Genomic DNA, 11,950 nt, shown 5'->3' with positions numbered 1-11,950 from the left:
AAGTCTTCATGAGCAAGTTTGAGAAATATTCACGCACAGAGGAAGGAAAACTTCTCCAGAGGCTCTCGCGAGCTACCGAGACTTCCCGTGTTGACCCCGATAAGTCACATTCGTAGGCGGGATCATCACACGTACCCCCTCCCCCAGCGAAGAGGGGCTTTGAGGAGGCTCATACCTCCATGTCCCAAAGGGGGTAGCAGCGACAGCATCGAAACATCAACAACATCAACCAAGGCCATGGAACTCTAAACCAAAACTGTCCCAGAGGGTGTGGCTAATGATGCTCTGGAGCCCTCCCAAAGCGAAACCACGCCCCGAGCCGGTATCCCGAGGAGAAATCCTGGTGCACTCTACATGGAGCGGGACGAGAACATAACACCGACAACTGCTGGACCCTCACAACCTTCTGAGAGGAGTACCTTGAGAGGCAGGCAGCCTTCGGCCCTTCACCACGGCTGAGGGGGTCATCGACGAGTGGTTCGAAGATCAAATGCCATCAGGAAGCCAGCAAGTTGATCATCTGGCCTTACAGAACCCTCCGCAGCTGGCCTTACCTCCTCCGTCTCGATCACTGCAAAGCGATACAACGACAAAAGGGCCCAAGGCAAATAGGTTGTCCTCACTATAACTGGTGGAGGAAGCTCCTGCTGCGCTTTGAAGCGGCAGCAGTGAGACTATGCACGTGGGGTAAACCACATCGGAGCAACTAGCATCCATCGGCAGGTCCCCGAATGGGTCAACGCCCCCGTGACATTCACCTTGGATGACTCCGAAGAGGCAAAGACCACTCTGACATCTTGAAGGCATTGCCTCCGTGCCAAGCAGGTATGGACCCTCCATCATTTTTAAGACCTAGCTAACCTGCATGGCGGAGGAATAATCTCCCCAGCGTCTTGAAGGCCTAGCCTTGTGCCAAAAAGGATTGATGACAAAGTTATGATCCTCCGGCATCTTGAAGACTAAAAGTCTCCATGCCAAAATCATCTGACTCTCCAGTATCTTGAAGGCATAGCCTCCGTACTACAAAGTTGTCACGCATCAAAATGTTAGTAAATGAGTTGCTTTACCCTGCTCGCACCTAACGCAACTCAGTATCCCTTGGATCTCGCACCTCGTGGCTGCTAACAGCCGCAGAATGTGAAGGGACTGGGATAGAGGGCACAGGTGAGGCGTTGATGCGATAAATTTGTACATGACATACAAAAGTTTGTATTCGGCTAGTCACTGTACATTGAATCTATGCCTAGCAAACTTGCTAGCCTATTGCGCCTCCCTGAAGTACTACTGGATGTGGAGGGCGCTCGCCTGCCATGCCTCCCAGAAGTACCACGGGATTTGGAGGTTGACCCCGGTAACGGTGCACGGAGGGTCGACGTAAATCCCCTTCATGCAAAGACCTACTGCCAAAGATAGAGTCCTTCCTGAGCTTGGGAAGACAAAGGTTCCACTGGGAAGGGATACAAGTCCAAGGCCGAAAAATGCAGCTCATTCTCCTCCTCCTCCTTCAGCAAGGACTCCACAGCCTGTACCTCTCGGGCTGTACACCAGTCATCCTTTTCAACAAAATATACATCCGGAGCAGACACAAGGGGGTCCTTCGACTCGACCTTGACCAAGATATCGGTGGCCATCTTCAGATCCACACATCCTTAAGAATCATAGGGCATGACGAAGCCACTCCATTGCCGAACAGATGGAGTGGCCCCAGACGCTCTGGATGCACTTGATCCCTCCCAGAGGCACCGTCCCGGGCACGAGCGAGATCGCCTCCGGCCTTAGGTCGCCGCACCTATGTGCACTGATCGGACTCCAGTTAGCCTCAAGGCACGAATTCCAGAACAACACAGGCAAACCACAAGGAGACAGACATGGCTCTATTTGGCAAGCAAAAGTCCAAATACATGAAGCAGAAGAGGTAGTCAACATACTAAGACTCTGACCCCCTTCGGAAAGGAAAGAAAACCAAAAACAATAGCCTGCATAGTGCTACACCTCCGGAGGCTGTTTTTGCGGAGCATCCACGCGCGGAGACTGCTCCCGCGGAGTAACAACTTGAAGCAAAGAACCTCCAGAGGGTGAGAGTGAACCTACAGGCTCTTGATGAAGGACCTGACCTTTCGACGAAGAACTTGGGTGAAGACCCCCGTGACGCTTAGAGTCACCTGACCAGCCATGTAGCGCAGGGTAATGTTCTGGCCATACCTCGCCCACAAATTATGGCGGAAGTTCTCCAGAGCCACGTGAATCTCCACTGGAGATACCTCTGGCCGGAAGCCCTCGATCATGGAGTCCGACACCTGCTGCTCCAATGCTTCGAATGGGCTAACCCCTGCTTGGTACAGCAGGGCCAGCTCGAGCACCGCGGCCACGAGTGCGCTGGACCTCGTGTAGGTCTCCGTAGTTTTAACCATCACCCTTGCAGCAGACTGAAGCCAGAAGAGCGGCATAATCGATGCCTCTGAGTCCAAGGGTAGTGGCGGACACCTAGCCCCAAGCCTGCTCATAGCATCGAAGGTGACACGGGCCACCTCCGACGCACGTGCAGCTAACTACTAGCACTCCGAACACAGTGCCCCCTCAGATGCTTGAGCCTCCTCCAGCTCTTGCTGTGCCCCGACCACCGCAGTTCGAAGGGTCTTAATTTCACCTTCGGCTGACACATGAGCTGCGTTGGTCGTGTCAGCGAACTCCCTTGCCTCTCAGAGATCTTTGGCAGTCTTCCACACCTCAGCCTCCGCACGCTCCCATTTCAACACCTCCTCCCGCCGAATACCCTCCTCACGCTCCCGGAGCATCATCTCCTCCTGTAGATGACCCTCCGCAAACTCCACCTGCTTCTAAATCTCCTCAAAGGCCTGATGAAGGCTTGCCACCTCGTCACATGCCACAATGAGGGCCTGGCGCCCCCATCTCCCAGTGCCTTTGTCAAAATCACTTGCTATGAAGCACAGCACAAAAAGAAAAAAAACAAGATAAGCTGCTTAGAACCATATGTCGGATCTAGCAGATCGCGGCTAAATACTGACCTGCAGGGCCGCTACTGCCAGGAGTTCCTCCACTTCCTCCAGAGGATGTCGGGCCATCGATCGCTCGACCTCTCCACTTCAGAGGAGAGATGAGGCCACGACGAAAGCCCTTAATGCCTCCGAGCGCAACACGAAGTTGTCCAGGGTTAAGACCTCAAGGCCAGGGCCCCCCTCGACCGTGGTGAAGGGAGCCCCTGCGGAGGGTCCAGTGTCCCCAGCACAGGCTGCCAGGGTCAAGTAATAAACCGGCTCGATGCTCCACAGCGACGAGGCAGCGTTCCCTGAAGCAGCCCTCAAGGACACCTCTGGAGGGGTCGCCGACCCCTGCTAAGGCTCCAAAACCTCTGGAGGAGGGGTCAAGGATACATCCACCTTGGTGATCACTGCAAGATCCCAAGAAGCACAAATCAGATCCTGGTGCACAACCAAAACAAGATATAACTAACGAAGTAACAATGTCTCACCAAGTCCCTCAACCCCTCTCATAGAAGGGCTCGTGACATCGTCGATGTCCGAACCAGCAAACCCAAGTCATATTCCATGGAGGCCACACCTTGTCTTCGGCTCTTTCCATGGCCGGCAATGTCCGAAGGGGCCAGACCCTTCCCCTGCTCAACACCTCTGAGCTCACCCTCACCTTTGGACAGGTCGCCTGCACTTCTGACCCGCCTCTGGTGCTTCCTGCGGACCATTGGCACATCGGATGACTCTGCCATTGAGCCGATATGCGAGCCTTTAGAGACAGAAGGATGTCAAGCCCGGAGTGGTTTCACATGGATCGCGGGAACCACACGTGCTCGTTTCCCAATGACCTTGGGCTCCGACGGATCCCGCCACGCCGGAGCCACCACTCTGAGATGATAGCAGGCGCGGTTGTACTACTCCCAGCTCCCTGTCGGAGCCACCCGCCGCTTCCTATGCGCATCAATAGGTGGGCCCAGGATAACATCCGCAATCTCAGCCGCTCACTCCAGCAGAAGGTAGCTCTCTGAAATGAAAAGGCGGCTCACATCTGCGGATCCAAAACTAGACGGCAAAGAGGACTCACCAAAGCTGACGGGGGACCCAGAGTACACCTTCAGCCACCCTTCCACACCTTGCTCAAAGACACAGTCCCAGCCCACCTGAAGGGGTTGAATGCGCAACATGATGAACTCCTCCACGAGATCAGGCATGCTCATCTTTCTAGCCACCTTCTGGAGGAGGTCCAGCCACGAAGTAAAATGGTCATACGTGATGTCCGGCTCTAGCTCCTGGACATACGTGATATCCTGGTTTGTGGAGCAAAGGGGGGATCCGAGGCTGACGTTATAGTAAAACCATTGCTGCGACCAACCGGTGAACCACTGGCTGTTAATGGCCTTCGCCGGAAAGGCATAGCGATACTACGACCATATCTGAAAATTGACGCTGCCAAGCTGAGGGTTTTTTCACCCCATTCTCCTTGAACACCTTCAGCTGGCAGCTGGCGAAGTGGAGGGCTGCGAAGAAATCCGCCCTCCCTCCACCCACATGGCCCACTCGAAGGTGGCTAGGCGGGTGATGGCATTGACTTGGAGCTGCGGAAGCTCGATGTAGAAGAGGCGGAGCACCTCCTCAAGCAACATCACCGACGGGAGGCCCAGGCCCGCTTCGAAGAAGGCCTCGAACACCACGACTTCATGGGCTAGAGGTTCCGGGACCTCTTCTTCCAGCAAAGACCGAGCGACAGCTCTAGAGGGAATCTTCCCCTCCCTAACCATCCGATTGTGCTTCTTGTTATCATTGGCAGATACACCAAGCACGGTGGTCTACTGGGGATGCGACCTGCTGGCGCGGCGGAGCTCCACTCCCTGCGGCAGCCCCAGGGACGGTGGAGGAATTAGCGCCATCTGAAGGCCGACCACCATGGCTGCATCGGTGGTTTCACTCGCTGCCTGAGTTTCGGCTCCACCCGGGGCACTTGAGCTAGCCATGCGGATTGCAGGAAGGTGGCAAAAGGCGTTGGATGAAAAGAAAGAGGGAAGAACAGCGATCGATGGACGCACATACAAAGATAAGAGCAGCTGGAGGCAAAGGCAGATAAGAATGAGGCGCAAAGCGAGATCGCCGCTCGGAATAATCCCTCTCCTTATAAAGATAAGGAAGATATTACTTCTCCTAAGGAAACGAGTGCACGCCCTATCCCTTCACCTGCCAGGCTATGATCATGGGGGAGCAGAACCACCCCCATGACCCCCCAACGACAAGACGCCACGCGTCCCACGTCTGCCTGAGAAGGCGTAATCATGCCTTTTTCACAGGGCACATTCAATGCCCCTTGTCACCAGTGTCACCGAACGGTTAGTTCAATCAAGTGGGCTAAATCTTCCAAGGCAAGCCAAGCAATACTATAGACCATAAGCCATTAGAAACAAAGCCAGGGACCGTTGGAGGCCCTGCTCCAAAAGAACCGTGGGCCCGACCGCTCCCCTGGCCGCCCTCGCGAGGGGCTACTGTTGCGGGTCATTGTTAAGGACTCTCGATGGCCCCTTGGCTTAGCTAGCCTATGCCTATGGACCTAAGCCCCCGAAAGCCACTTTCGAACCTTCGGGCTTTGGGGAAGCCTCATCATCCTGGAGCCATAGCTCCTAGAGCTTGGGCAGGCTTCCTGAAGGCTACGGGGTGAGTCATCAGGCCTCAAGAAAGATCTGCCAGAGGGGGAATGCCAGTCATCCTTCCCCTGCAAGGATGTGACCGGCATTCCGTACCAACGCTAGTGTACACCATCCTAACATGATGACGCAAGTGGAGGGCGCCTGACACACGGGATAGCACGGCGCCGGGACACATTTGGCGACCGACCCTGCACTAACCCCGAGATTGGTTCAGCCCCTATATTTGTTGTGGTAGATATTATCTCCTGAGTAAGGTAAAAAGTAGTTTTACCTAGACATGCGTTATGTAATTCGGTCGGTCCTAAATCTTTGTTACTAGCAATAACTTGTACACCAAGCTACGTACAACCCTATAAATGGGGGGCCATGGTCATCTGGGGGGACGGGAGACACATATACACAAACACAAAGACACATAGTGATACTCCCCCTAAACCGATCTTTTCTACTATCAATACATTTTCGATGTCCCTTCCTCTCAAACTTTGTCTCCAAGCTTGAGTCTCCTCCTTAAAAGAAACTCTCATTGTACTTGTTAGCGCAAGACGATCTCTTGCTCCAACAGGTGTGTGCATGATTTGTTAGATATTCTAAGAGTTTGGTTGAGAGATTAGTGTTTGAGAGCATAAGAGAGAGCAATCCATCCTTGAGCATTTATGGGCTTCGTTAAGTAATTCGTGAAGCATTTTTTACTCTTGGAGGTGAAGCCTCCTAGATGGCTAGACGTCGTTTGGCAAGCTCCCATTCTTGTGGTGAGCCGTGACAAAGTTTGTGAAGGTCTATCTCGCCTCTGCAAGGGAAGTGATCAAGCTAGTGGATCGAGGAAAGCGGTTGAAAGAGACTCGGCTCCTTGGAGCTTCCTCAACGGAGACGTAGGATTCACGGTGGTGAATCCGAATTTCGGAAAATAAATCTTTATGTCTCCACTTCGGTTTGTTTACTTCTGTGTTCTTGCGTTGATTTGTGCATTCTACTAGATCTACTTGGTTGTGCATACTTGTAAGTGCAGGTGCTTTTTGGATCTGCTAGTGGACACCTCCAGATGTATATCTCCTTGTTTGGTTTGAGCTAGAACTCATTAGATGTAGTTTATATTCGAGCTTCCTCTGTTTTTGTAGAAGGTCCGCAAAAGTGCGGAGAGTCTGCAAAATGTGCGGAGACTCCGCTTTTAACTAATCCGCTACAAGTTTGTTTGAATTGTAAGGAATCACCTATTTATCCCTCCCCCTTCTAGGCGACATCTCGATTCTTTCACCTTCAGGAACCGGAACCTCCGGGTGGGGATCATCTATTAAAAATTATTTGGATTAACCCGGAACCTTCGGGTTGTAGCAGAACGCGAGTTTTTTGATGATTCTTCGACTGATTCAACTTGTATGTTAAAGTCTAACCCACATAAGAATATATTAGCACTAATGCATGGTTTCTAAATCTAATATACACACTCTACCAACACAAATCACTAGCTCTTGCTCATTCAAACATCTCATACTAGCTTCATTTCATCAAGAACGAAACAGTGTTTCACAAAAGCAAGAATGTCGTTGCAAAACCCGTCCAAAGCCAAACTAATTCATCCATTCCCACCATGGGAAACCTAGAGAACTTACCCAATGTTCTTGTCAAGGTTGGTGACCGTCGGTTGGGGAAGAAATCGGAGGAAAAGGGGTTTGGAGAAGAGGTAGAAGGCTGCTGAAATTTCAGAGGAGACAAGGTGACGAATTGATTTGGAAATCACCCATAACTTAATGCACGCGATTGAAATTTGGATGGATGGGGAGCTAAGGATGAGGGGAAAACAAAGGTACCACATGCATATCTCCAATCTCGCTGCTTGAGGTGGGATTTGGAGGAGAAATGGAAGAGGGGGGAGAGGAGAGCTGCTGCCCTTGCTGATGGCTCAGTGGGAGTGAGAGAAAGAGTGAGGGAGTGGCGTGGGGGAGAAGTGAAGGGTGGGTGGGGCTGCAGCTGAGGGAGAGAGAGGTGGTGGGCCATCTTAAGTGAGTCCCACTCGCTAGAGAAAGAAAGCTATTTCAGCTGAAAATTCCTTTTCTTTCTCTTCTTATTTTGTTTCTCTCTTTTATTAACCTAAACCGCGGTGCTTTAGTGCTTCAAAATTCTAGGAACTTTTGTGCCACGTTTACAAAACAAGATGAACCCAATTTGAATGGATTCATCCACAACGCATAGACGGGGTTTAAACTAAAGGAAAACTCTAACATCGGGTATTTCATAATAGTTAGAAAATTTTAAACCACCAAAAGAAATTAACAAGCACTCAATAATTAGACATAATACTTATGATGCATGATTATATTTAATAACGTGATTACAGAATTAGGATGTGAGAGGGACCACAGGAATTGCAAGAGCCAGAATAGCGCTAGAACTGCATGGGACAGCTACTGGAGACCATTCAAGTATACTATCTTCCTATAAGAGAACTAATAGGAACTTTGTCTGGCTAGGAATTGATGCCTCTCTTAAGGACAGACTGTGACGGTAGAGCTACAACATCAACTCGCAATGGCTCTCGTGCCATGAGACATGGATTTTTGTCGATGTAGATTGGATCGAAAGATCGCACTTCCCACTCTCAAGTGAACAGTTTAGCCGCTATCCTCCTGTTGGTGAATGGATTTCACGTTTCAGCAGCACTTCGGTTTGTGCATGGTTGTGAAAAAGAAGGCTTTCTCTACGCTTATATGAACTTCATTGGCTAAAGAAAGAGAAGCTGGCTTGATAAAGCACAACGTACGAAGCACTCCAATGGCTTGCTTGACTACTGGAAAAAGCACGGCGAAAGCTTGCTTCTCAACGGCTAGAGGAGAAAGAAGACGAGACTATCGAAAGGTCTTGAGCTTGTGGTACCATGCTCTTCGTGCCGGCTTCAAACCATGAAGTGCCTTGCCTTCAGCTACTGCTATTCTCAAAGAAAAGGATTCCAAACATGTAAGCCGGTGCGGCTATATAACCGTAGGTGAGGAGATGGGCAACATCTGATGTAAGAGAACAATCATCCTCCCCAATTCATATTTCATCAAACATTTGCTCAGCAGCAATCAAACAGTTCAGCACAGTCAGTCATGTTCAGATTATTCATATTTCATCACAATGCAAACTGTCATTCCAGTTCATCGACCAGGGTTCATTAGCGTATCTCCAAGAATCCAGATAGCCAGGATGAAAGCCAAGCAACTTTTGAAGATTCATCTCAACAAAATACTACTGGCAGCGAGTCTGTCAAATATAGGTTAACATAGCATCACTAACAACACTGCGAACGGGCAAGTTTTTCCTGGTGGGTTGGGAAACGAAAACCAGCATCCAACCACCATTTATCAACTGACTGAAACAAAGAGTACGACCATAACATCTGAAGTGCTTAATTCAACAGCATTGTCGTCTACTCCAGTGCGACGACAACAGTGCGACGACAACAGTACATATACTGGAAGACAGCTATCGAAATGCAAGCATGGCAATCTCCATTAACCCACAAAACATCTGTCGGTGCATCAGGTCGGGAGTCTGAATCGGCATTACTGGCTATCGCCGGATTCCTTCGGGGCTGTGGCTTCCTTAATTTCATCACCGCCATCCTCCTGAGGTAGGAAAGAACCAAGGTGACATGAGAACCATGACGACTGATGGACAAAGATAACTACCAAGCTGGTGTAAGGAAACTCACATTGGTGTCGGATGTCCATAGAGTCAAGTTGTCACGAAGGAGCTGCATGATCAGAGTGCTGTCCTTGTAGGATTCTTCTCCCAGGCTGTCTAGCTCTGAGATAGCCTCATCAAAGGCCTACAACAGACATGGAATTTAATTCAAGTCAACTCCACCAAATAAAGAGTGAAGGAAGCTAAAACTAATGATGACATCAAGTGTGTTTCGTTGCACTATAGTTGAAAAAAAGAGATTTTACGTTTTGACACCTAGTAATGTGTCGATCTATCTGAAATAGACAATGAAGGATGTTCAACCTCATGTATACTAGAAGGCAAGGTAGTAATAAACAGTAGCAGATGTGCATTCAAGAATTCTCGAATATCTCCACTTCTAAGGTTCTCACTCCTGCTGTTCCAGAACTAGGTAAATTTCCGTTCGTAAAGGTTCAGTACGAAGTGGAAAATGTATGCAACTAAACATGTCATGTTCAGTCGAGGATAAACAGCTGAGACACCTACAAGAAGCATCTAAGTTTCCACAAAATACATACAACAGACAAAAGGATGAAATAAGTATTGAAAACATAAAATGATGAAATATAGAACATTATAATCCTTTCAAATTAATTAGCACGACCGCCCAAATTTAGTACACTTCATAGTAAGTGATAATGTTAAACCAGTGATTATGCATACAGAACAAGCATTAGCAGAAATTTGCATGCAGTAAACCAGTTTGCATGTAGTTCTCCATAGAAAATTCATGAAAGAACGCTTGCAAAATTTGTCAGGGGATGCAAAGTTGTCCGTGCATGTTAGTCGCATACTTGGAAGTGTATGGTCTTTTAGTTTGACAAAGTTTTCTTGCTACCGATGATTTTTGGAACAAGTTGACATCCATGAATCCATGACATCATATATCAGCAGCTATAAGTGGATTATTTCCTTAACATCATCTTTTACAGAACATAATAAGCCATACCCAAGCAATTCCTTAATAGTACACAAAACTACCATTCATCCTACCGAAACAGAGGACAGGGTAATTGTCTATATCCTTGCTATCAGCCTGATTTCTAGAAGATGCAAATATAAGACACTTCATGTACGCAATGAAGTCCAATATGTCACATGATATTGCAGCAACAACAATGAAAACAAAAGGAGACAGCGAGGAGAAGCATACCTGTTTCGCAAGGTTGCAAGCACGGTCGGGGGAGTTCAGGATCTCATAGTAGAATACCGAGAAGTTGAGCGCAAGGCCAAGCCTTATGGGGTGGGTCGGAGCCAGATCTGCAAGAGCAATATCCTACAAACACAAAAGCGAGCACCATCAATGAATCACAAGAACTGCTCATCCTATCAACATCTACACATAAAAAAAATGCTTTTAATCAGAAATCCAACCTGAGCAGCTTTGTAAGCGTTCATGGTGCTCTCAGCAGCTTCCTTCCTCTCTGTGCCCGACTTAAACTCAGCCAGGTACCTGCACAAGCATGAAGAAGAGAAATAAGATACCCAAAACCAATAAATATTATAATTTCACGGGTAGCACACCAACAGCCTTCAATCATCTCCTACAAAAATACAAGAAAAGCTCATATCCCAGCACAACAACATCCATAATATGAATAAATTCATAAATTGCAACAGGATATGCAGACTACACAAAACTCCTTCCCCAACAACTCCCATCACAAACATCAGAATCTCTTCCCTGCTCTTTTTCAGACTTTTCGCCACCAATTAGAAACTAATCATCACCAAGAAATCAGATCCCTACCACCCCCCCCCCCCAATACAAGATATCTCTATATAGATCTTAAATTTTGACTTCACCAACCACCAAGTATGTAGAAAGGTCCCTGTGCCTAAAAATAATCATCAATAAATGAGGCCTCAAATCCCCCACTAATCAGAAATCCAAACACAAAGATCACTCGTAAACTAAGCGAAATCTTTGACCAAGTCACAGCGCATATAAAGATCTCGCCATTATCAACCAAGAAACATCACTCCTCGGTCACTCCGTACATAGATCACATCATCACGAGGCGGCTTCGCAGAAGAAAAAGTGAGATCTCTGGGCGATAATAATATACCTGTGGTAGTCGCCCTTCATCTTGAGGTAGAAGACCTTGGATTCGGCGGCGCCCGCGGAGGGCACGAGGTGGGAGTCGAGCAGCGCGAGGATGCCGTCGCAGATGCGGGCGAGCTCGGCCTCGATCTTGGAGCGGTAGGCGCGGATGGACGCCGCGTGCGCCTCGTTGCCGCGCCCCTCCTCCTTCTGCTCGATCGACGAGATGATCCGCCACGAGGCCCTGCGCGCCCCGATGACGTTCTTGTAGGCGACGGACAGCAGGTTGCGCTCCTCCACGGAGAGCTCCTCCCCGCCGCCGGCCGCGCGCACCACGCGCTCCATGAACTCCACCATCTCCTCGTACCGCTCCGCCTGCTCCGCGAGCTTCGCCATGTACACGCTCTCCTCCCGCGTCGGCTCCGCTGGCGACATGGCCGCTGCTGGTGGTGGCGGATCGGGCACAGGGACGCCTACAGGGTTCGCACGGCGCAGGGGGGACGCGACGCGTTTGTGCGGAGGTGGTGGGAGGCAAGAAG

The 11,950-nt window shown here is 49.5% G+C and overlaps 1 protein-coding gene across 1 annotated transcript; it reads right to left on the bottom strand.

Annotated features, from left to right (window-relative positions):
- Positions 1-8,846: 8,846 nt before the first annotated feature.
- LOC133886569 (14-3-3-like protein GF14-D) lies at positions 8,847-11,950 on the bottom strand. Its single transcript, XM_062326236.1, has 5 exons — positions 11,437-11,950; positions 10,742-10,820; positions 10,521-10,643; positions 9,354-9,470; positions 8,847-9,267 (listed from the first exon to the last, which is right to left on the bottom strand). The coding sequence occupies exons 1-5, from the start codon at positions 11,844-11,846 to the stop codon at positions 9,205-9,207; spliced, it is 792 nt and encodes a 263-aa protein (XP_062182220.1). The 5' UTR covers positions 11,847-11,950; the 3' UTR covers positions 8,847-9,204.

This window comes from Phragmites australis, chromosome 12, assembly GCF_958298935.1.
Source record: "Phragmites australis chromosome 12, lpPhrAust1.1, whole genome shotgun sequence".
Classification (NCBI taxonomy): domain Eukaryota; kingdom Viridiplantae; phylum Streptophyta; class Magnoliopsida; order Poales; family Poaceae; genus Phragmites; species Phragmites australis.
This window is presented reverse-complemented; position numbering and strand designations above follow the sequence as displayed.

Excerpts from the sequence above, each read along its gene's own strand:
- LOC133886569 (XM_062326236.1), bottom strand. The coding sequence starts at position 11,846 with ATGTCGCCAGCGGAGCCGACGCGGGAGGAGAGCGTGTACATGGCGAAG. Across the intron at positions 10,821-11,436 it reads ATGAAGGGCGACTACCACAG|GTACCTGGCTGAGTTTAAGT; the intron begins GTATATTATTAT and ends ATGCTTGTGCAG. Across the intron at positions 9,268-9,353 it reads TATGGACATCCGACACCAAT|GAGGATGGCGGTGATGAAAT; the intron begins GTGAGTTTCCTT and ends TTCCTACCTCAG.